This window comes from Alosa alosa, chromosome 8 (genome assembly GCF_017589495.1).
Source record: "Alosa alosa isolate M-15738 ecotype Scorff River chromosome 8, AALO_Geno_1.1, whole genome shotgun sequence".
Lineage (NCBI taxonomy): Eukaryota > Metazoa > Chordata > Actinopteri > Clupeiformes > Clupeidae > Alosa > Alosa alosa.
Window position 1 is genome coordinate 9,766,675 of NC_063196.1, and position 25,535 is coordinate 9,792,209.

Consider the following 25,535-nt stretch of genomic DNA (forward strand, 5'->3'; position numbering starts at 1 on the left):
TGTTTAGAAATTTTCCAGTCATTTAGTTCCACTTGAATGTGATTGGTTGGTTGGTTAGATGTGATGTCACAAAATAGAATGCATGATGTCACAAAAGCAACCACAAAAGAGAACACAAGAGAGTCACCATTAACCTGCCGGCATTGAATGTTAATGTGAATGTTAATGCCTCTTGAACTTGATGCAGATTTTAAACAGGTGATTTTAATTTCTGGGAACATCTGTAGTCATCAAAATAATGACTTCATTCATGTCCTTTTCCAAAGTATATTTGTCGTGGGCGGGGAGGATGTGTATGTGTTGTGTGGGGACTGATTATGATATGGAGACCAATGTTATATGAACTGTTGCAGTTTTGGACATTAGTGTTATAGGGACTGTTGCAGTTATGGACATTATTGTTATATGGACTGTTGCAGTTATGGACATTTTGGACTCTTAGACGAGCCATGACAGTGTTGCTTGTGTGGTAGGGTGCTTGTGTACTGATTCTTTTCCCTGCCCCGAAGCCTGCGTGGTGCTCTAGACGATTTCCCACACCCGTCAGCCTTGATGGGCAATCATCTGGCTACCGTGCTGGTTGGCTGGTGTGGTGATTGTAGCTCGGATAAGAGGCAGGGAGCGGCGGGACTGTGCAGGTGGAGTAGGGGAGAAAGCGAAGTCCTGCTGCCTGCTGCCTGCTGACCGCTGTTTGCTGACCGCTGCCTGTGCCGACCGCTGCTTGCTGACTGTGGCTGCCGACGAGGACGTTGAGCCGCTGTGGGCTATCTACGCTAGACGATCGCCACAGTAAAGGGAAGAGCTATTTGTATTCTTTGGTTATTTCACATGTCCATGTAGCTCACGATGGTGTTGGAATTCCAGGCGGGTGCTGCCGGACGACGAGATGGAGCCTGATCCGGAGGAGAGCCGCAGTTGAGTGACAACGCTAACTTGGAGTGCATCAAAAGGGACGGTGATATTCCAACTCTGCATCGTTGTGCGAGTGAGCGTCGCTGACACTGCTGGCTAGAGTGGTCTAATGGCCTGTGTTTTGTCAACAGTTTCAGCCGGGACTCAGTGCTGCTTCTGCTTCCGTGGTTGACGACTCCACTGGCGTGCTGACGTGAACATCGTGCCGCCGTGACGTCACCTTCAAGAACTAGGCTCACTGCCGATCCGATAGCGGACTACATTTCCCAGAGGCCCCGGTGAGACTGATACCAATCCCCTTGGAACTGATTTATTGTTTTTTTATTTTCCTTTTGGCCTGGAGGATCCCGGCCAACGGACAATAATTTTCTTCTTATTCATTTTTGTGTTTGTGAATGTTGTGTCTTATGTGCTGGTGGGCTGCAGTAACTGGACAGTGGGTGGAGTTGTAGTGGGCAACGGTTAAGGGCCTTTTTTTAGTGTGTGGGCGTGACGTCACAAATCATTACTGTGTGCATTACTGTGTGCTGTGTCCATGGATTGTGAAATTATAATAGGTGGTGATTCGTGCTTATGACTTTTGAAGTGCCTTATGGTTCCGAGATGGGATTGACTACACGTGTGGTTTTGAGTGGCCAACCCTGAACATGTCCGCCCCTATAAGTTTTACCCTCCTGTCTAGAGTGGTGACCCATGTGTTATTACATGATAAATAAATCTGTATTTTTACAAAAAAAACGTAATCTCGTGTTGTGGTGTGTGTAACTGGGATCTGTTGGTACCTAGGGCTACTGGCCCTTGGCTGGTGACATATTACTGATATGTTTCCCCATTGCTAATACCTGCATAAGGTACCCGAATGATCCCAAATTCATATTTTATTGAGTGTAACCTATTTAATTAAACTAGACAGTTCAATTATCTCTTCTCTCTTTTATATTTTTGTCTTAGTAGTTTTATCAATGAAATAAAATACCATTATCCAGAGACTATTTCCCGACCTGAATACCAACTCCGTTCCCTTGGCATGTAAGAAGAAAACTATCATCCCTGTTCCCAAGAATCCTCATGCTGAAGCCATTTATGATTTCAGGCCTGTGGCACTTACCTCGATCTTCTGCAAATGTATGGAGAGAGGGAGAGAGTCTGGACCCACTCCAGTTTGCATGTATGGCAAAAGACGGAGCTGAGGATGCCAGTCTAAATCTTCTGGACACAGTGGCTGGCTAAAGGCATCTTGATGCTCCAAACTAGTGGCCTACGTCAGGATTTTATTCATGGATTGTTCACCAGCTTTTAACACAGTAAATATGAACATACTTTTGCATCGACCTCCAAGAACTAAAAGTCAGCACAACACTGCTGTTTAGGATTAAGAACTTTCATAACTTTTAAAAACAGATTCCATCTTGTCAGAGTGTAGGGTCCTAAATCCAGCAACATTGTTTTGAATAATGGCTGAATAATGGTAATAACAGGGCTGTGTCTTGTCACCCATTCTTTTCTCCATACGCTAATGAAATCACCTACAAGCACAATGGAATGTCCCTTTTCAAATATGCTGATGAAATTGCCTTGGTGGCCCATCTGACAGAGCAATCCCTGTCCATATAAAGGCATGTGGTCCTTTGGTTCAAGGAGAGCTCCCTGCAATTGAACATCAGCAAAACCAAATAGCCTGGTTGTGGGGCAAGCTGAACACCTGACCTCCCACACCCTCTCTCAAAACCACTCAGGCTGGAAGGGCAGATGCTACAGGTCAAGACCTCTAAATCCCTTAGCACAGAAATCGACTGCAATCTGTCCTTCACACAACATGCTGATGGAACTATAGAAGCACAACAGTGCATGTTTCTCCTGAGGAGTCTGGAAGGTGTTAATTTTAGATAGGACATTTCTACAATGGTATGACGGTCACTCTGTGGCAGTTTACTGTGTGTGTGTGTGTGTGTGTGTGTGTGCGTGTGTGTGTGTGTGCGTGCGTGCATACGTGCGTGCGTGCATGTGTGTGTGTGTCTGTTCAAACGTGTGTGCACTGCTTCAAGTCTGCAATAACACACACTTCTGCCATTATGCAATTATATCTAATTTTCCCTTGGGGATCAATAAAGTACTGTTGTATAAAATTATCCTATGGGTTGTAGACATCATGATGAGAGAACGAGTTTGAAACTGTAAAGCATGTATTCATATAACCTTAATCATAATCAAGTAATACACTGAAGTTATTCCTAACCATAATACTTTTATAACATTTTAAATAACAAGTTTAACTAATACTATTAACATACTGAAGCTATTCTACCAGAATTCCCCCAGAATTCTTTTTGCTGCCCTGTGTCTCATTTTGTTGCACTGTGTCTCATGCTGCCTTAGCCTGGGCCTTTTAAAGAAACCAAAGTCGGCCTTGAAGCTGCAAGATAACGCGTACACAGGGCGAGCTCTACTCATAACAACCAGTAGGAGAGTGCAGGGGGGCGAACGATATTTAACCCATGCACAATGTATGACCTGTGATACTGTACACCCCTGAACTTTCCGTAAACTTAAGGTGAAAAGTTCGTTCGGGGTAGTGTTGTGTCAGCATTTTGGAGGGGTATAAGTAAGAGAGTTCCACCTTTGTTCGGGAGTGCGATCGTGCGATCCACTCAGGCTTTGCGCTATGTAGTCATTAAAGGAATTTTTGCACAGAACTCTGCCGGACTTTTGCGTTTCTTTTTGGGAGAAGTTTTTGACTTCAGCACTTATAATGGTGTATTTTTGTTACGTTGTAGGCAAGATGTTTGGACTTAATTTCTGGCCCGAGTCTGAATATCTGCCACGACAGTACCTCTATATATCTATCTATCTATCTATCTATCTATCTATCTATCTATCTATCTATCTGTCTGTCTGTCATTTATTCATTTATGTGATAAATTAAGTGATTTTACTTAATTTACTCCTGAATCTTCTGTTAGGGGAACCAAAGAAAATGACCTCTTCCACATGGTGGTGTTTTAGTCTGCCCTAAAATAAACAAATCATTTTAGAAAGATATCATGTTATCCAATAAGCAAAGCGCACCTCTGTTACCTGTCCAGTATATGGCAGGCATCCACACATTCTGTAATTACTACCAGAGGTAATATTTTCTTCATGTAATTTCTGTTAACATTAGATTTACTGATTTGATTGATTGATTGGGTGACCTAATATATTGTTATTGCTATAGAAACAGCCATACCATAATCTACTAAACCCCTCTTCTACTGCCCCCATAAATGCACAAATAGGCTGACACCAGACATAATTTCACTGCATTTCTTACATCCAGTAACTATATGCATGTGACAATAAACTTCCTTGTATCCTTGTATACCCTTAAATACCCTCAGGAAGATAAAGGGTTTTGATGAAGAATAGTTTAGATTGAGGAGCGATCTTTTCTCATACCATGCTCGGATAGTATATTTACACAATAGCAAGTTTGCGGTTTGCTTCACTCTCCACTGGTTGTTTCTGTGTGTTCAATTACAGCATAATGAGTGAGTCTCTAGCCACTTTGTGTGTGTGTGTTTTTTTGTTTGGTGCTCAGGTTATTCCACTCCAAAGAGCATGCCCTGCACCAGCATTTGTTTAATGACTGCAGTTAATAAATCTTCCGGGGGAACAACTTAATGATGTTGAGAAAGGCGGGATAGTAAGGCCATTAAAGCCATTATCAGCACTGCTCTCTTCCCTCCTACCCCATTAGAAACAGAAATATAATGAGTGACCAGTGTAACAGTATGAAGAAGATTTGGACTCTCCTGAAGTGTTTGCTATTTTTCACATACAGTAGTCCCCCCACAGTGCTTTGCTTGAGGAACTTTTATTAGTATTTCTCAGGGAATGTTTGCTGTTAAAGTTGGATGCCTCAACATAAGTGTACCTTAGAATGCTTTGCAATGAAGTGTCATCATTAAGACTCGTTCTATTGAAAAAGAAATGGAGAGATGCTTGTCTTCCTCTGTTACTTTTAAAAGGAGCTGTTCAGCAGCAACGGTTGCTGTGTTTGTCAGTACATAAGTGGTGGTTGAATGCCTTTTGCAAGTTACAGAGAATAAAAAAAGGTATTATTGGATGGACAGTGTCAAACTTCTTTTTTTTTTTACCGACCAACACACAGGATCTTTTGTTGTTTCTGCACAGTGCTCATAACCAAGTGCTAAACCAATTCTCCATTCAGCAGTTTAGGCACACAACTGGTACCATGCTGTATTTGTTCTTTATATCTGGAACAAAAGATAAGTGCAGATAATAGGACCCAGGGCTATTTACCACCGACATCTTCGCTCAAATTTATAAAAGAGAGAGAAGCTATGGACTAGATCGACACAAACACAGATATAGACATCCAGCACAGACAGTCAGATAGGTTTGCACACACACACACACACACACACACACTCTCTGCCCTCTCCAGTTGAAAAGGGAGATGCAAAGCAAAGCTCTAGCTTATTACTGATGCTCCTTCACCCGAAGCAATGGCTAAATGCTCCAGATAGCTTGTTTACATTTTCATGCTAAACCCTCATTAAACCACTAAGTCTTTTCTGAGTCTTTTTTTTTTTTGGCTGCATGTGTTTGTCCATGTGCATTGGGTGGTAGCCAGCCAACACAGTGACCAAACAAATACCTAGGGACATGATGACTTACATTGGTCAAAGTGTTTATTTCAGATGTGAGATGTGCTTTTGATGTGAGATAGAGAGGGCAAGATGCAGTTGTAGGGCACTCCTTCATGGTACATGCAAAGTGTGTTCACTTGGTGGGGTAACTGTATCTTATCACTGACCATAGTGCCAACAACTTTATTTCATGCAGAATTTAATGTGCTTCACTGTGTTTGATGGCTGTTTCGTCTCCTGGTTTGCTTATCTTCTGCTGAGATAGAGAGGGCAAGAGAGGGCACATTACAAGTTTCTCCAATATCCTTTCACCACTGTAACAGATGAAACATGGCACACTCAAACAAATATTCATACTTCAAAAACAAGCTTTCTCATGTTTGATCACCCCTGAGCTTAGCCTGAGGGAACTCAGACGAACCAATTAGCAAATTTGAATTTGCTCTGTAGGTCCATCTGATGACCTTCCCATTGAAACCAATTTCGGAATCGCCAAATGAACAGTTAGCAGAGCTGGTCAACACAACCAATGGCTGTGCTGATGGCATCTGTGTTCAGTTTACTTTGGAATTGAGTAAACAACTACATTTAAAACCTTTTACAAGAAAGATGTGTTTGCTGTACTTCTGAAAAGATTTGATAAGAGTTCAATGTACCAATTTAAGTTTAATTTCACAGCTGATTACGCCTATTGGGAATCTGAAGTGAATAAAGGGTCTCCAGATTTGAGAATCGGTCTGGTGTCAGGCAGGCCACTCTGAGCTGAGAGCAGAGTATAGTTTCATATATGATACACACACAGTGTCACTGTTGACACAAATTCACTTCTCCATACTTGACACTTTGACCTTAGGGTCACCCAATGGTCAAATCTACTTAAATAACTATATTCAATTTATCTTTTCCAACTGCATACATTGGTTGTTTCCTAGTCTGTGGGGGTCTTTCTTTTCTTAAACTTTAAACAGCAGAGTGGTCACTTTGTCTGGGGGAATTGTGCAAGGCTGTCAGAGACAGCCCTTGATATTCTGAAAAGGTCAAGGTCTCACTTCCGCTCCAGTTGCCGCTAAGAACACTACCCATCGACTCGTCTGACAGATGAGAGGGGCCTTGGGGTCTTTCTGACGCACCACTGAGCGGAGTGTGAGGGCTGTGAACCACAGGGTCACAGACATGCACACACTCCTGTCACTGTCACACACACCCCTGCCCTGCTCATACTAACCCTATGGAGAGAGTCGGCTTCTGTGAAATGATGACACAAACCAAGGGATGTGGTGATATGTTCATGGTGTCTATTTAGCTTATTTTGCTATTTTGTCTTCAGTGATGATGTTTGTGTGTGTGTGCGCACTCGTGTGTGTCTGTGTGTGTAATTGGGAAAAATGTATCAAAGGTCTTCAAACTGTTTAATATTTAGAAATAGCCATTAATTCAGGGGACATGTCTATTGCCCTTTGAAACCTGACTGCATGTCACAAATTGTTTGTTTTAAGTCAGGCCTCGGACAAAAAAGAGACTAAGAAAGAAGAAAGAGTGATAATGAAAGTCCCATACAGAGAGATACACTCTTTGGTACTTTTGAACAGTAGTGTGGGAATAGCATTTTGGTTCACCATTTGGAGTGAATCTGGTTTCTTAAAATGACTTTCCTCCAACAAGGTCAAAAATGTATTTGATTGCATACTTTGCTTATGTAGAAAAATGCATGCGTTTGTGTGATTGCAAGTATGTGTGTGTGCGTGTGTGCCTGCGTGCGTGTGTGCCAGCATGCATGATAAAAAATAGTTAGTGTCTGCAGATTTTGCACAGCCCTATCACTCTCTGATTTTCCACATTAATGACGATGCTGGCCTTTAATATGGAAAAAAAAACATAAAAATGAAATCCCCATTAAAACCGCTCACAGCTGCTGGACATTCTGGCGGGTCAAGTGGGAGCCCAACAAGTGGATAATCCCGCTTTAGGACACCTCTCTTGGGGGGCGGACGCTAATCTGCCGCCTCTCATATGGAGATGTAATCTGGAACGAGCTCCAAATGGATCAGCAGTGGTGACCTGGCAAAGCCCTGACAAGAGGAAGGTCTCTGTGTCAGCCCTCCACCACATAGTTCCTTTCTCCTTTTTGTGTTGTTTCATTAAGGACTTGTTGATGACTTTGATCAAACTCCAATCTGGAAGATTTGTTAAACTAGAGATCGTGTGGAGAGAAAGGCATGATAAATCTAAATGTCAAATGACAAATGAGAATCACTTTTTTGTGGCCAACAGGACTAACGTTTATTAACATTGTTAATAGAATGTTGATATCCTTATCTAATCTTTAAAAAGAAACATAAAAACCTGATTTCAAACATCAATATGTATACGTTCCTTGGAGCCGGCAGCCATACTTTAGGCAATTACCTTATTTATCCAGCAGGGGGCCTTGTCACATCATATCCCATACTGTGGAAGAGATCATCCATTCAAATACAACCAGGTGCATGTCATGTGAACTGTGAAAAGCCCCTCCGATTCTATGCACTGTTTTAAATATAAATCCAATATTTAAAACATCTTTTTATTGATAAGATTTGAAACTAGATTTGCCTGTCAAACTAGAAAGTGTGTCTTCTGTCACTCATATGATACACTGATATACTTCTGCTTTGTCGTCTTATTCCAAACTAAATTCTAAAAAGTTGAGATTGTTAAATGATTAGCAATATATTTGCGGTGAATGAAAATAAACTGTCATTCAAGTCAAGTAAAGATAGATCCCATTCTCTACATTCTTCCATCAAACAAAACTTTTATTTTTTTTGTAATTCTGTCCTCTCAATTCACAAGGTTATGGATAAAAACAAGGTCTGTGTCTCCATCAGAAGAACAACTGATGAGGTCTGATACAGCTGCATGTACAAGGGCACATTTTGTGAATAGAAACATCACACACACACATGCACCCATCCCTCCCTGCAAACACATACACACACATGGACAAACACACTAAAAATGTGTACGGCAAGCAAGAGACACTTGATTTGCATTAAAGCCCCCTCACACTAACCAGGCTTAATGATTGAGTGCACATGCATTTCTGCACATTAGTGCAAATGAGCAATGGAAGTCGCAGGCCTTCAGAGACTGATGGCCCTGATTTGCTTAAAGCTCTGATTATGCACCCTCTGAGGGCCAACATCGTGGACCAACGGCCAATCAAGAAGGGGAGAGGCCTGCAAATATATTCATGTCTGCCTGCCCGGGTGCTGTCACATGTTTGGGGGGACTGTACATGCGTATGTCATGAAGCTACAGTATTGTGCTACTCTAAGTGGCATCTGCATAAAGTGCATGAATAGTTAATTGGCAAGAAAGAGACCCTCTGTCTCTTAGTCTCTCCGCTTTCTGTCAACTCTCTCTCTCTCTCTCTCTGTGTGTGTGTCTGTGTGGATGGGGGAGTAAATGGATCATGATCTGGTTAATAGAATGGAATGTGACAGGTCATGTGTATATTTGGCTGACAGTGGAAAACAGATACAAGGAAGAAGAAAGTGAGGATGTGTGAAGGAAGGATGGATGGATAGGAAGAGATCGGCCAGAGAAACGTGCAAAACACGGCATTCTATCAGTGTCAATTCACCTCACAGAATGTGTTAGGTGAACTAACTAAACTATGAAAACATCTGTGATTGTGTGCAGCCAAACCAACATAAAGAGGGGAAACAGCTTGCATACAAAAGCACGAGGTTAAATGAGAACATGTCACTTCAATAAGGCAGTAATTCTTAAACTTTTTGTCAGGCGACCCCCCCAAAAAACATAGGCCATGTCTCGCAACCCCCTTTACTCTAACTGGTGGAATTTGGTTTTGAAATGTTGCGAGATGGGCATTGGAAGCAGAGGCAGAAAATGTCTTCTCTCATAAGTAGGCAATGTCAACACCAAAGGCATTATGTCAATGGCAGCCTGTGACTAAAAACCTTTAAAAAATGTCTTTAATCCAGACTGCAAATCATTTCGCAACCCCTCCAATATTTTTGCCGACCCCTAGTTTAAAAACTACTGACATAATCAATCATCATATAGCTGTCCTTTTGAGATCTGTTACATTTCCAACTACTGATTACCAACTTAAGTCCAGCAAGGCCACAGTCCAGAAAATTGTCTCCACAGAGCGATCCAGGAGACACAGACAATGACGTTACTACACTGGATCCCCCAATGATACGGCTTATTTTCCAGTCTCATCTAGCTGAAGGATATATTTTATGGACCTTTACCTTCTGCTGTTTTCAATCCACCCCTTCTAAAGGCATCCTCGCAGAATCACAAAGAGAATAGTCAAGAATGACAGCAATTACAACTCATTTTGAGGACAAAATGGAACAACGCCCTCCTGGGAATGGTGACTTTAACTGCATGAGATTACGGCAGGCGACTCAGTACATAGTGAAACAGAATCACCACACTCCACCAACAAGACCAAGACACTGAGACCATAACATCTGAACCATCATCTTAAGTGGAAGGAGAGAAAGAGAGGAGAGAGAGATTAAGACCTGGCGTGTGTAGACTAGCCTGAGAAAATCCCTATAATCAGCAGAAATGGAACAATAAAAGAAATATAAGCAGGGAGGATTTGTGCCTGCTATTTTTAAAAAAAAATATGTGTATTTCTACGGAGGCGAGTGTCAATATTGATAATCCACAGTGTCTTTGGATTTGTAATCCTTCTTTGGAATTAAGGCCACCGGAAAGGACTTTGACAAATTACTTGGGGATAAGGCAGTAAAATTATCAGATAGCATTGTATGGGTAATATCCTGTATACCAGGCAGTGATGCTCATTTAGACATTCAATCCTTGGGGCAAGACAACAATAAGAGCTTAGATGTGACCCTTTGTTGTTTTGAGTGTGATGACACAAATTTATGAGAGAAATAACAAAGAAAGGTTGGGGCATGCAAAGATTGAATACCGTAAACTAATCCCTCCCGCCCCTCTAATCTAGGAAAGGGGTTAGCAGTGTTATATTTGCGGCAGACTTTAAAATGATTGGTGTTTTTTCTGCTGCTGTTCATCTGTGGAAATGAGCAATTGAGATTCAGAACAAAATAGTGCGCATTTACTGTAGCTGTTGTGTTGTGGGGATGAAATAATGCATTTGATTACATGCTAATGTCGATTTTATACTCTGGCGTGTGTTTGGTGGGTAGGGGGATGACTTTTTGTTGAATTGTTTATCATAAATATTTGCTGTACAGAGCCAGGTTAAAGGCATTTTACCACTTGTTCGAATGAACAGAAATGCTACAATGATTTGCTCAATTTGCTTATTACAGAGAGATGCGTGCAAGTGTAACTATTATTTTAACAGATTACAGTATTTACTGGTTGCACTGAAATATGTAATGTATAGATATTGACTGAAAAATAGCAAGTGGGAAAATTCCATTGTCCTTGACAGATGAATCAAAGAGTAAAGGAAACATATAGAGGCAATCAGAGTAATCACTGCGAACGCCTCTTGACATTTGCCATGGTGGAGGTGATTTTGCTGTGCTAGACTGTGTGGGCTCTTGTGTTGTTTTAATGGTATAAGTATGGAGATGTGCTCAGATGATTCCTACATATCAAATTCCAACCAGGACGTGGGAACATGCCAGGGAATCAGAGGCAGATAAATTTCACAGCTTTTTACCTGTTGGTGGATGGTGCCTCCCTCCCACATATTCAAATTGGTTTTCCACTGATTTTCTGCAGTGTGCTGGGAATCATATTCAATTGTTTATTACTTCCTGTGAGATATGGCTGTAAATATGTAAAGAAATAAGGTATAACTATAGTAATTACACCATTATTACAATGTTATATACATCAGACAATTACCTGCATTATTTGATATATGGGGAGGGTTGAGCTGTAGTCTGTTGTGACTACAGGACTGAATAACAATCAGTTAAATGCAGAAATGTCCGATCGCAAAGCAGCTTAGGAATCTGGGACAATAAGAGGTGCATCAAAACTGGACACAATTACTTTTCAGACTTGCACACCATAAACAAAAAGGGAGGGAACAACAATTATTAACAAACTTGTTTTAGCCAGTTGTGTATTGGTAATTGGTAATACCAATTTGGTGTAGCTTTTGGATAAGTCATTGTGATTCAGAAAACAAATTCAGGACAGCAACCCCTTCTAAAATATGCGGCTCTGTCAGCACTTGCAGTACGCCCTCACTCAAAAAGTGTACACATCATCATTGAACTGGGTAGAGCTCTCTTTGCTGTGTTGGCACAGTGTGAGATGTTGGGCTATGGCTTCAGGGAGAAAGAAACTACAGGAGAGGATCCTCCTCACAAACAAACAAGACCAAAAAAATGTCCCCACATCAACCCTCACATTTCACCGAGGCTTCTTCCATCAGTCCTGAAATAAAAAGAATTAGGCTACGGATCCTGTGAAACAAACAAACAAACAAACCTAAACAAATCTAAGACTGATAGTTCCTCTTGTGCCCCCCCCCCCCTCTCTCTCTCTCTCTCTTAGTGAGATCAACTTCTGCCTCACTGGACTCTAGGAGGCAAGAGAGAGGGAGAGAGAGAAAAAAAGAGTGAGAGAGAGGGAGGCCTGGCACTGCTTGTCGTTGCTCATCACGATGCGGCGATGCCGCTGTTCCAGTAAGATATCCAAACGAGAGCCTTGCACCACCAACCCTGGAGGCTACAAAAGACACATAATTGAAACTTCCGTGAGTGTCTTCCCAAAGCAACAAATCCCCTTTTGCTCTCGTGCACACTTTATTTCTTAACCCAGTGGGCCCTCAAAAAGACTCAAACCACTTTCTCTCTCTAAAAAAACTATATGCAGGGTTCATCAAGGCTGTAACCCCAATAAGCAGTTGGCGTCAAACATTGCCTCTCGTGTTTGTGTTACCCCTGAGTCAAGAAGCAGCTGACATGGTTGTGCAGAGAATAGTGACTCACCCAGCCCAACAGATCCTATTGTTGTTGATATTGTTATTGTGTCAGACAGGCCGTGTCCAAATAGGCTCTCTGGAGGTCCTGGAAGAGGGCACTGTTGTTGTGGCACTTGGGTCCAGCCTCCTTGCAAACCCTCACATGGGATTTGGTGTCTGTGGGCTGTCTGTCAATACTGTGGTCTGTCAGTCTTCTCAGTGTCTTGCATCACCCCGAGGCAAAGGCATGTAACCCTGGCTGTGTCTGAAGCACCTGTCTGTATGAACGACTCACACAGTTGGGCATGCATCTAAGCCTCTATTGCACTGGCACTACAGTAGACAGTTGAGACTCATCACATCACGTGATAGATAAATGAAAACATAAGAATGTTCTAGCGGTGCAGTATTAAAATGAAGCATATGCTTAATGAAGGGTCAAATTTCATTCACAAGGTCATACACAAATTAGGGAGTCACACACTGGTATTTTGACGATAAATCTGATATAAAATTAAATATAGAAACAAGTCATCTTTTTGTATGATTTTGTATGATTTTGTTTTGTATAAGGTTACAGGCTTTTTAACTCACTCATATTTTGAGTATAATTAATTGAGCCAAAAAATGAGACATCACACAAAAAGTGTGTAATAATGTTGACCATAATCCTGTAAATCTGATACCTTGACAACCCTGACTCAGACATAGGATCAGTGTGATATCAAGGCACTTGAACAAACAGATCTGTACAGATAGATCTTTTGCTCAAGGAACAATGCAATCTTAGCTTCATATGTGTTGTTTCTTTATTAACAAAGTTTTTTTTACTTCTATGAATAAGATAGAGATTGTACAGTACACAAAAGCACGTCTCTCACCTACTCTCACTTCTGACTCTCAGATGAAATGCTTTCCTTTATTGCCGCATGATTGCAATACCTGGATGAAGAAGGGAATATTTTCAGAGGCTTATGTGTAATCAAGACTCGAAATGTGAGTGGTGAGATGGCAAGTGAGTGCAGGTGTAGCCTGTACACAACTGATTAGTTGCACTGAAAACACTCATAATCTTCTCATACAGAGATGTTTTTTTAGCTCCCTGAGGCTAAGTAAGTTTTGATAGGCCAGCAGGATTCAAATGTTAAGATTGAGAAACATTTTGGACTGTTATGCATGTATTTCTGCAACTTCTTGATACATTTACACGTATTCTTTTAGCAGACAACGTTATCTAAAGTGACTTACATATGTCAACTATATTACAAGGGATTACATTGTCCCCGGGTTAATTGTCTTGCTCAAGGGCACAGCGGTGGAGGCTGGGAATTGAACCAACTTTCCAGGCTACTGCATGCTAACCCAGCTCCTTAACCACTACACTACCACCGCCATATATATTAGCATCAACAACAATGTTAAACTGAAATGTGACTTCCCTTTGTTCCGCTTTTTTTTTCATCATAAAGGAAAGCTTTTGTAAAGCCATTTGAGACTAGCAGGTTTAGCCTTAGGGCTTTCTGTGTTTTTGTACATGATAGCAGCAACACTCATTCAGTGACACTGAATCATCATGAAAAATTAGAATCCACAACATCCCTTGCTCTGGTGTAAGCCTAATGCACTTGGTGTTTGAGCAACATATATCTTAAGTGCAGAAAGCCTTCTGAAGCAGACACTCAAGTCACCCAGTGGACTTGCCTGTCTTTAATTTAGCTTTTAATGTTGACCCCTCAGCTCAAGATAAATAATTTACCCTAGTAATTAGCATATTTGGCTGCTTCTGAAGATCAGCAAGCCCCACTTATGGGTTTTAATGGCAATGGGAGAGCAGAGGGCAATGTCACAGGCACTGTGAATTGCTATCCCATCACGTCAATTTTGCTATTCAGTGAGTGTGATGTAGGCCTAGCCTATAGTAGGCCTACCTGTAGTATCTCAAACAAATGGCAAACACATTTCAGACCTATAAGTGAAATGTATATATAAAAAAAAAAACATTCGTATGCCAACCTACATTTAAGCTATAGGCTAGGCTACCTGACAATTTGATCAGGCCAACAAAGACGTTGAATTAGGCAGCAGTCTACTGTGGACTAAAGTAGGCCTACAATAAATAATGCAAGATCTGAAAACAAGTCAGATGTGTGTGTGTGTGTATATATATATGCTGACAAGATAACCCAACGATTTACAGGCTGTAAAAGAACTCCGTATAAATTAATGATTAATGTGAAGGAGAAATGATAAGGCACGTAATTCGGCCGCTGAGCCCTACTGTTTTCGTTGACACCCACTGCATTTCTGTCTCCAAAACTGATGCTATTTCTGTGCAGTATGTGATGATGTAATTCTCAGAAGCACGCAACCTGCTGTATGCAGGCCTACCTACATCCGGGTTTCGAAAGAAGAGTGATAGCTTGTGTTTAGGTAGGTAATGCAGGACAAATTGGGCACCCAACTGATATGCTTCATTGGGAAATATATGTACGTAGAGTAGAGTATGGTTCTCTAATACTTCGCATAAAGCTTTCAAAGAATAATATATCTTTGACTGGCCCATGTAGATACCATGTTTTTTCCATCTGAATGTAGCCGGTTGAAGGCGGTCTCTCCCCTTCATTACAATCGCTCTGATCCCTCTTTTCCCTCGGTGTTCCATTCCCAGCAGTAAGCTAGCTAGCAACCATTCAGCTAAGGATAGTTTGCTAGCCACTGTGCTGCTAGCTACACCCCTCTTCTTTTTCTGCATGGTTTCACACAGCAAATCGTAGCATACGGATAACGGTAAGTGACGAAATTGTCTCAATTTTCTTGAATGTCAATGATGGAACTCTCTGTTCTCTTTGTAGCTCTCTGACAGTTAGCTAGGTAGATAGCTAGCATGCTAGTTGCATAACCAACCACCCAGTTGCAGCCAAAGGGAGGGCACAAGGGAGAAAAACAGGCCGTCTAGTGAAGTCGCAAGGCATACAACGCATGTCGATAAATCCCCAATAATGAGCCTTATTAGCACTATATGCACAATTGCAGTGGCGATAGTACTTCAGATATTTAACTTTTCTTAATTGTGAACAGCTTAGCCATTCATTTGTTAGCTGTCCATCAGCCTTCACTCAAATATGAGTTTTTGCCATAGGCTATGGTCTTTGCTCTCTAATTAGCTATCGCTAGCTGACTAGCATTTACGACTACCAAAACTCGCTTGCTAGCTAGCTCCTACATCCATAACAAATCGGTTAATATCAGCAGACATTCTACTAATGTTGTTACATTGCAACGGCACCAGTTTATCAAGTTAGCTAAGTGACTGTCATAGTGGCTTATTCACATTGCTCGTTCATGTTATTAACTCGAATGTCACTTTTAGCCAGCGGGCTAGCCAATGGCAGCTAAGGTTAGTGTACTGAACGCACTTGTAGCCAAGCAACGAATACAGCTCTTTCCGTGTTGTTAAACTTGAAATTGAGGTCTATATTGACTTAACTTGTCAACGTGTTTAAAAGGGGCAGGGGCAGACATCTGTAATGATTGATTGATTTGTTAGTTTTAACAGTTAACGCTAGCTAAAATGTCATGATGTCATCATGTTAAAGTAGACAACTGCTGCTGACCATCAATCTCCCTCCCTGTTTACGTTTATTGATTGATTAACCCTGTTGAAAAACTTATTTTTTGTGGCATTCTATAAAGTCAGCTGGATCCATTAGGATTTGTGATAGTAAGGCAATTATGTTGTGTTATTTTTTATCACCTATGTTTCTTACTAAGTCATTGATTGATGTCCATTCTGAATGAAAGCATTAAGCTTCTTAGCTGTTAAATTCTAAGCATAATTCAAAGTGATTTTAATATCGTTCTGATGTTTTTTGTTTGTTTGTTTGTTTGTCTTCAGAAAGAAACAGAACAAGAACATGGGGGCTTTTCTGGACAAGCCAAAGATGGAGAAGCACAATTCACATGGTGAGGGCAACGGCCTCCGCTATGCACTGAGCAGCATGCAGGGCTGGAGGGTGGAGATGGAGGATGCGCACACGGCAGTGATCGGCCTGCCCAACGGCTTGGCTCCCTGGTCCTTCTTCGCTGTGTATGATGGACACGCAGGCTCCCAGGTGGCACGCTACTGCTGCGAACACCTGCTGGATCACATCACCAGCAACCCAGACTTTCGAGGCATAGGCTGGAGTGGGAGTGGGAGTGTCAGTGTCGGTCTTAGTGGTGGTGGTGGTGGAGGAGGACGAGGCTGTGTGGGAGAGGAGTGTTCAGAGTTCACAGAGCCGTCGGTGGAGAGCGTGAAGAAGGGCATCCGCACAGGCTTCCTGCAGATCGACGAGCACATGCGGGCGCTGTCGGAGCGCAAGCACGGCGCCGACCGCAGTGGCTCCACGGCCGTGGGCGTGATGATCTCGCCGCGCCACATCTACTTCATCAATTGCGGCGACTCGCGAGCCTTGCTGAGCCGCGGCGGCCGTGTGCACTTCTTCACGCAGGACCACAAGCCCAGCAACCCAGCGGAGAAGGAACGCATCCAGAATGCTGGCGGCTCCGTCATGATCCAGAGGGTCAACGGCTCGTTGGCCGTTTCGCGCGCCCTTGGCGACTTCGACTACAAATGCGTGCATGGCAAGGGCCCCACTGAGCAATTGGTGTCACCCGAGCCTGAGGTCTACGAGATCGAGCGCTCCGATGCCGAGGACGAGTTTGTCGTGCTGGCCTGCGACGGCATCTGGGATGTCATGGGCAATGAGGAGTTATGCGACTTTGTGCGCTCCCGCCTTGAGGTGACCGAAGACCTGGAGAGTGTGTGCAACGAGATTGTCGACACCTGTTTGTACAAGGTAAGTTCACAAAGATAAGCGCTGTTTGACCAGAGAGATTGTGGCTTGTCTGTGGGTTATATGTATAGTATTTGTGTGGTTGTCTGCAGGTTAAAGGTTGGAATGATATGTACTTGCTTGTACATATCAATTCTAGATGGAGAGCCAGAAATGTATCATAAGTATTGGCTCTTTCTCTCTGTCAATTAAGTTGGAAATGTTGGCGATTTTATGTTTTCTGAAATATTACCTATTACTTGTGTTTTAATAGAATCCTTTTTGACATATTGTAAAAGTGAATCACGGTAATGCTACTTATTAAAAACTATTATGCTACTCATAATTTATATTCCAGCTTGATCCCAAGCATTAGTATGGCAAGTGTAATGTTTTCTTAGGCTATTTTACAGCTAGGCTTTTTACAGGTCGGATTGGATCCTCATTAATTCTCTGCTGTCATCTTTTTTACCTTGACCACAGGGAAGCCGGGACAACATGAGCGTGGTACTGGTTTGCTTCCCCGGGGCCCCCAAGATCTCCCCTGAAGCTGTGAAGAGAGAGGCAGAACTGGATAAGTACCTGCAGAGCAGAGTAGAAGGTGGAGCTTCTAAAAAGGCTAATAAATAACTTTGCATTTGCAGAGAGCGCAAAAGAGAGACACATTAGAGAGAGTGAGTGCATTCTTGATTAGTCTCGTGACCTTGTTGTGTGGTGGCGTTTGGCCCCTCTGCAAAGATAGACAGGTTAGCTTCAGGACTCTCCACCCCACTTAAAAAATTTGCCTGCTAAAGTCTTGCTATTGATGTGTTTGACCCACACACGTTTTATACACTCAATGTAGCGTGTCTTTGCCTGTGTAGCCAGGCACATTGAAGAGAATGCAAAGTTCACGTCAAGTTGGAAACCTTCTGTCTTTTTACAGTGACGAATAAGCCTGAATATATGTCTGAATTTTTAGCACACAAAAGTAAATGCAAGTCTTGCATTTTAGGCTAAAGCTAAACCAAATGATCCTCACACACTTGCATCCCACATTTGATGGGTGCATGTTTTTTGTTTTGTTTTTTCTTCCGGTATTTGTCGACCCCCACACAAACACTGTGGTGTGGAAAAATACCCTTTTTAGCTACGACAGAGGTAGTGCAATCACGTCAAAGGAATGTTCACAAAAGGAGTGGCTTAGGACCCCGGGCACACACACACACACACACACACACACACACACACATACATACTCACCGCCTTCTCCTACACACTTTAATGGAAGCTGCTAATAGAAGTAGAGTTAACAAATTTGTAGGAAAAGAAAAAAAAAGACCAAATCTGTCATCATTTAGTCAGTGAAGTGTTTTTCGTTGGTTGTTTGTGTGTTCCGTTACTGTTAGTATAGAGTCTTTGCCTTAGGGCGTCACTTCCACTTTGTGAAAGCATGTGCTCTTGTTGTTCTTTGGTGTTTGCCACTGATTTGAGCCTACAGCCGTTAGTTTTCTCACTAATTTGTTGTAGTAAAGTCACCATCAGTGATGTAGACTGATGTAGTCACCGTATGCTAACAGTGTGAGAAATGGCCTAGTTGTGGTGGGGTGTTTTTTTTTTTTTTTTTCTGGATCTCTTCACACCTGTAGTCACGGTGACACCTGATTGCCTTGAAGTTAGTCGAATTCTGCATGCCTCTAAAAGAGTAGGCCTAGTTGTAATGCGAAACACAATTGCCTTACCTGTTCTTGATGCGTCCCCTCTCTATTTTAACCCTTCTAAACTCAGTTGGCTGTGGTAGATTTGACAGCACCTGTGCTACTCCAGGGTTCATTTTTTAGTAGTAATACTTTGGAAAGGGGTTCGGAATAAAATCATCCTTAAGATGATATCCCCCCATGCATGCCTTCTACCCCACAGCATGTCTTTCTGACCAGCACGTCACATTCCTGTGAGAAGATGTGACGTGAAACCATTTTATCCAGTTTTCTTAAAAAAAATAAAAAAAAGTACCTTTTTTTATTATTGGAGTTTATTTCTCGTCTCCCTCCTCCCCAACCCCGTCCTGTTAAGACGTAGAAGTTTGCAGCGAATTGTTTTTGAACTGTTTACTAACGTCATCTAATGTCTGGAGATTTCAGTGTTTTTTAATGTCTCGAAGTTAAACGCAGTATTTGAAAGATTGTATAAGACATTTGTAATGATGCTATTAGCATAAGGGAGATGTTTACTGCTTCTTTGCCTCAAACCAACATTTGTCTTTTTTCATCATGGCTTGTCTTAAGTTATGGCTGTTCTTTTCAGGGTTGAACGTGAGGACAGTAATATGGGAGGAATTTGGGAGATGTTACCACACTATGAGAGGGACCCAGTCAGTCAGTAGCATTAGGGTTTCTTTTGCAAAATTGTCTTTCACATGAGCTAACCCTCCATCACACAAAACACCTCTCAAAATGATGGTCACTGGTAGCCACAACAGTGACCATGTCGTTTTTTCCCCTTTCCCACATTACAGTGGTTGTGTTGTACATGGTAACTCCTTTAGCCATCACAAATGGCGTGTGTGTGCGTGTGTGTGTGTGTTGTCAGCAGTCAGCTACAACTTTTGATGTCCTGCCTTAATGGTGTTCCCTTTATGTAAATGCTGGGCAAAGTGCAAAGTCTGTCTGCGAGCAAAGTTCTTGAGCACGAACTAACGGCATTGTGTGGTGTCAGACAGCCATTAGCTGACCCACCACTGTTTGTGCTTAAGATGCCCTCATTGCAAATTGCAAATAGATTTTACGTTATTATAACACGTATTAAGCAAGCTTTAGTAAGACATTGTACTTTGCTCAGAATTTAAAATAGGGCCCGGCGTCTCAAAGTTGACGCAGTCATAGGCCCGAGTGTATGAGGTTGGGTTTCTGCTGTCCTCTCACTCAGGAGAGCCAAGTCCATTATTATTAACCCATACCTCCCCTCCTGTTGCCTGGTTCTGTAGAGGCTGCTGGTCAGTGTGCCACCGGCAGCCATTTTCCCTGCGCACCAGACAGAGGGGAGAGGCATGATTACTCATGGGGCTCTCCCACCACCAGTCTCGCATCTTATCGTGGTGCCTGTCTTTATATGGAATCTGTTCCCAACGCAGAGCCATAGTGCGCTCTCTCTCTCCCTCCCTCTCCCACTGACTCATTCTCTCTCTCTCTCTCTCTCTCTCTCTCTCTCTCTCTCTCTCTCTCTCTCATATTCTTTTCTGTCCCTGTGTTTGAGCCAGCACTCTCTCACCCTCTCTCTCTCTCTCTCTCTCTCTCTCTATTTTCTTCTCTCACAGGCACTCTCTATCACTCTTTTCTGTCTTGGTGCTTGTCGGGACCAATCCAATTGTTTACCTCTTCCCTTACAGGAAGCTGTCTTGAAGTACAAATTGAATAATAAGGTGCTCTAACTGGAAGCCTAGACACTAAAACCCTTGGTGTTCTCATATGGTAGCTCTCATTCGTAAGTCCATAAAACCCACAATTTGGTTTGTCTCTGCAGTTCTGCGAGCTGAAGTACCTGAAAACAGCTGAGAACTGTCAACATTGGAGGCAAAGATAAACCATAGCCCTGTCTGTGTAGCACTGGGCTCTGTTTCTTGTACAAACATGGCTCTTTGGCAGGGGCAAGGACAATGTAGGGACTGTCCTATACTGGTGGAGACTTTCAAGGCAGCGTCATTTTATTCCACCTGACTCAAGCCAAATCTGAGTAATGGAAAGTGAATCGACTTGTTTTGGATAGCCAAAGTGTGTGCGTGTGTGTGCGTGTGTGCGTGTGTGTGTGTGTGTGTGTGTGTGTGTGTGTGTGTGTGTGTGTGTGTGTGCTTTGAGCATGGACGTGCTGGTCTGCACGATAAAAATGTCCCATCTTTGTGAAGAAATTAAACAATTTGTAGCCAAATGTTTTGAGTTTTCTTTCTGTGCCAGTAACTGAAGTATAGCCCAGAGCCTTACCGTTACGGTGGTGGTGATTTGTCCAACAGACAGTGCTCTGCCTGGCTTTGAAGGATGAAAGGAATCAGATCTAAATTCAAGCAGGCTGACTTTCTGAGAGCTCCAGCTAACAAGCTCGAGTGGCCTTGCCCATCCACGTGGGCCATGCTAAAGCTTAAGCTGTTTTTGTTTATGTTTTTTTTTTTTTAAAACAAGTAGGACTCTAAGAGGGTACACTGACCTTTGAGTAGCAGAGTGTCACTTGACTAAAAAAAAACTAATGGAATTTTGTTTGTCTGCTGAGAATTTTGATTGAATCTGTTCATGTGTCCTCTGGATGGGGGATTGTATTTTTGCACTTTTACTGTGGTGGTGCTATTGAAAGGAGTTGATCAGCCCCTGCAGAAAAGCAGACTTTTTTTGTTGGTGCTGCGACTCAACGTCCAAGCAGTCACCACATCTCATTGAAGAGGCACATTGAAGTCTCTGTCTCGGGTCGATACTGACATACAAACAGCAACAGCTGCAGCAACAGACACTTAAGCCGTTATGTTAGTGTGAATGATATATTTCCTGATTGTTTCTTTCTTTCTTTTTCATTTTTTTAAACATAGTTTACCAAAAAAAAAGATCCTCACATTCCATTTCGGAGGGATAGTCTGTATGTTACACTACATTTGTTTCTGTGATTACTGTGTCAGCTGAAATGTTATGCCTTGTTCTCGTATATTACAGTAAAACATCAAATTTTGCACTATTCAGGAGCTACTGAAATAATATTTATATAATCTATTACACATCGTACATTTCTGCATATATTTGCTGTTCTCAACAGTTAATGTGGGGAATTAAAAAAAGAAAGGAAAAAAACATTCTTCATCTTCCCACAAAAAAAGAGATTTTGCTCCCTCTGTATCTTATTTGCTAGTTTCAGAATGGGTAGCATGGAGATTTGTGCTATGTATAAAATTGATCTTTACTTTTCTTTATTTCACACTTTCTCTTTCCCCAACGGGCTGTGGCATGTCTATTAGTTGTAACCTCTCGGAAGGCAACTCTCTTTCTAGAGCTCGTTTTCAAAAGAGATTTTACTAAAGCTGTTTTCCTAGAAGACTAATAAACTGAATCAGGGTTAGGCACCAAGTACTTAATTTGTTTTTGATTTAGAAACATTTTATTTGTATATTAGCAAGCACCCAAGTATTAGAAAACTGTAGTGACAAACTGTGATGTTGACATTCATTAGTTGTCATTAAAGAAATGATGTATTCAAATAAAGTTATTTACTTGAACCTCCTGAGCATTTTGGGGCTGTTTTTGTACTTCCTGATTTGAAATGTCCGGTTTGCATCAAGCAGCAGCTTGGCTAGTTGCTAATGCTAATCAGGAGTGTATACTATACCCTTCGTTTCACATTTACATGAATATTAACGCAAAATAAAACCAATATCATGATTTGCCATACTCACATAATTTGCCAGTCTCACCACTGTGATGTGAAGACGAAGATTTGAACAAATAGAGAAGAGAAGAGGTATTAGCTTAAGGAAAGGACTGTGAGTAAGAGAGGCTAACTTCATGAGCCAAAAAGGACAACCATGTAATGAGACTAGCCAACTTTCCTGATCTTTTTTTGGTTCTTAGTCATTAGTTAGTTCCTTTTTTTTTCTCATTTTGCACTCTCTCACTTTTATGTTTGTTATGCATATAATACATATACATTTTATTAAATGTTTATATTTAGTTTAACTATACACTTAATTCAATAACGATGCTTGTGCAATACAAACCCCACTTACTCAGAAGTCCTTGTGATTCCCCAGAGATCATTAAGAAGCAGGGTGACGAGGGGGCCCCGGACTTAGTCCATGTGATGCATACGTTAGCGACGGAGAGCATCCCCAACCTCCCACCTGGGGGAGAGCTGGCCAGCAAGTGAGTGTGACCCACCTCGCACACACGGACACATTACATACCATGTTTACATACATATAGTTACAGTCATGCATAACTAGTTAAACCACCCCAAAGTACACAGGTTGATGTATGACTTATGACCCCCCATACCCATTTTAATTAATTAAAACAGTAGTCCTAACCAAGTTCTAAAGCACTGAAGTACGGATGTAAACACTTCTTTGTATACTCCAGCATATAAATGGAACATATTTTTTATATAACTAACAACATTTTTACATTAAAGCGTTTTAACATCCATTGCCCATTTTTAGGCTTTTAATGTCCTCTTCACAGCATTTGGCAGGTTGCAGCTGTGTTTCACTGCGTGCTTCTGTAATTAACGTCTCTGTGGCACACACAGAGAGAGAGAGAGAGAGCGTTGCCCAGTCTGGCTTGCTGGCTCATTAGAGTACTCAGCGTGTTCCTCTAGCCCCGCCGTCACTCATAAATCGCAGCTCATGGATCTCTAGGCCCTCGCTCGCTCGCTCCCACTCTCTTGCTCACTCAGTCCGCTCACACATGTTTTAAACCAACAGAACCTGGACGCGGCGCTGAAACCCTGAAACCCAAACCCTGTGCCTGCGTCGTTAATCTCTCTATCTGATCCCATAGCTTATCTGTGCCGTTTTTCCAGGTGAATTCCCGTGTGGTGTTTTTTTAATTTTGTTTGTGTGCGTGTCTGTTTCTTTTTTATTTTTTCCCTCTAAAGATTATGTTTGTCAGCAACATGGCCCGATCCATTCCTGTTTCTAAATCGGTACCTTTTCGCACACACACACACACACACACACACACACACACACCCTACTGTCTCTTTTCCTCTGCTGTTAAATTATTCATCATATGTAATTAAATATTAAATGGGCGCAGGGAAAATGAAATCGTGGTGCCGTCGCTGCAGCCGCAGTGGTTACCGTATGTGCGCCACCTCCCCTCTGCCCACACCTAGTCGCTTCCTGGAGGAGCATGCGTAGTACTGGCCGAGGTGTGCGTGCGTGCGTGCGTGCGGGGGAAGAGGGGTGGTTACTGTTCACACCCTGCCGTAGCTTACTGTCCTGTGTGCCCGCCGCCTGCTTTTTCACAAGGAGCTTTTGTCGACACGCTCGAAATATGTCACAACGATAGCTTCCGTCGCAGATCTCCTGGATTATTTTAGGAAGGCGGAGGGGGGCAGCACCCTGGTTTGGAAGGGACCAGGAAGCACCAGAGACTTCGTGGCCTCGATGATATCGTGATAACATCACGATGCTTCATGCCACATTTTTAATTTGCGTGTCGTCCTGAATACGTCCTCTGGTTTCTCATATGACTTCTTGGTGGAGAATAGAGGATGGGTGAGGAGGCAACCTTTGGACTCCCCCTGCATGTGAAGGCCATTGCTTCTTGCTCTTCCTTTCCTGTTTTTTCCTGGTTTTTGTGTCCTTTTGAAAATGAAATTCTTGAGAGCCTTTCGTGAGAGGAGAACAGGGAGGGGGAAAAAAGCAAGAGCAATGGCAAGTACATAATTGGGGACCCCATTGAATAAATGATTGGGATAATCGCCTGCGTGTGTTTGTTTTCAAACAAGGTAGAACGCTCCTGCGCCCTGGCGTGCAGGTTGCTTGGAAACCAGCCGGAGAGGGTAAATTGCTCATCACAGTTCAATACCCAGACAGGCGTTTCTTTTTTTTTTTTTAAAAAAAGGAAAGAAAAAAATAAAAAAAAGTTCCCATCTCTCCCAACACTTCACTTAGCGTCTCGGCCATTGCTGTGTGTGTGTGTGTGTGTGTGTGTGTGTGTGTGTGTGTGTGTGTGTGTGTGTGTGTGTGTGTGTGTGTGTGTGTGTGAGAGAGAGAGAGAGAGAGAGAGAGAGACAGAGAAAGACAGACAGACAGAGAGAGTAGCCTTTCAGGGTTAGTGTCTGCCTGGCATTCAAACACCTCGTGTGTGTGTGTGTGTGTGTGTGTGTGTGTGTGTGTTTGTGTGTGTGTGTGTGTGTGTGTGTGTGTGTGTGTGTGTGTGTGTGTGTGTGTGTGTGTGTGTGTGTGTGTGTTGTCTTACCCCAGGCGTAGTGTGGTGGAGGCCGTGTACAACAGACTCAATCCCCATAAAGGCGACGACACAGTGAGTACAACCTCCTTGGCACATTGTTGACATCGGCAGGGGGAGAGAGAGGAAGGGCAATAGGGCTGAAAAAAAAAAAAAAAAAAAATCCACCTTCATTCTCTAAAGTCCCCCCCACCCCACCCCCCGCCCAGCCCTCATTACAACATTGCATGAGTCAGCTCAAAAGTGTGAGGCTCGTGTGGAAAAATGCTTAAGTATTTAGCCTTTGTTTAATACG

The 25,535-nt window shown here is 42.4% G+C and overlaps 1 protein-coding gene and 1 long non-coding RNA gene across 8 annotated transcripts in view; both read left to right on the plus strand.

The window, feature by feature from the left end:
* Window positions 1-88: 88 nt before the first annotated feature.
* LOC125299427 lies at window positions 89-2,748 on the plus strand. The gene is made up of 4 exons (XR_007194361.1): window positions 89-198; window positions 510-1,190; window positions 2,006-2,216; window positions 2,446-2,748. It is a non-coding gene; the product is annotated as an uncharacterized LOC125299427 (long non-coding RNA).
* A 12,110-nt stretch (window positions 2,749-14,858) lies between these two features.
* The window catches only part of ppm1ab (protein phosphatase, Mg2+/Mn2+ dependent, 1Ab), a 32,073-nt gene continuing 21,396 nt past the window's right edge, over window positions 14,859-25,535 (plus strand). For 4 of the 7 annotated variants that reach the window (XM_048249745.1, XM_048249750.1, XM_048249747.1 and 1 more), the window contains exons 1-5: window positions 14,859-15,294; window positions 16,403-17,345; window positions 17,805-17,922; window positions 23,077-23,188; window positions 25,258-25,315. In XM_048249745.1, coding sequence (XP_048105702.1) covers window positions 16,422-17,345; window positions 17,805-17,922; window positions 23,077-23,188; window positions 25,258-25,315 — 1,212 coding nt within the window. In that variant the 5' untranslated portion in view covers window positions 14,859-15,294; window positions 16,403-16,421. The remainder of the gene's footprint in view (window positions 15,295-16,402; window positions 17,346-17,804; window positions 17,923-23,076; window positions 23,189-25,257; window positions 25,316-25,535) is intronic. The other 3 variants (XM_048249752.1, XM_048249746.1, XM_048249749.1) reach the window with 1 other exon arrangement.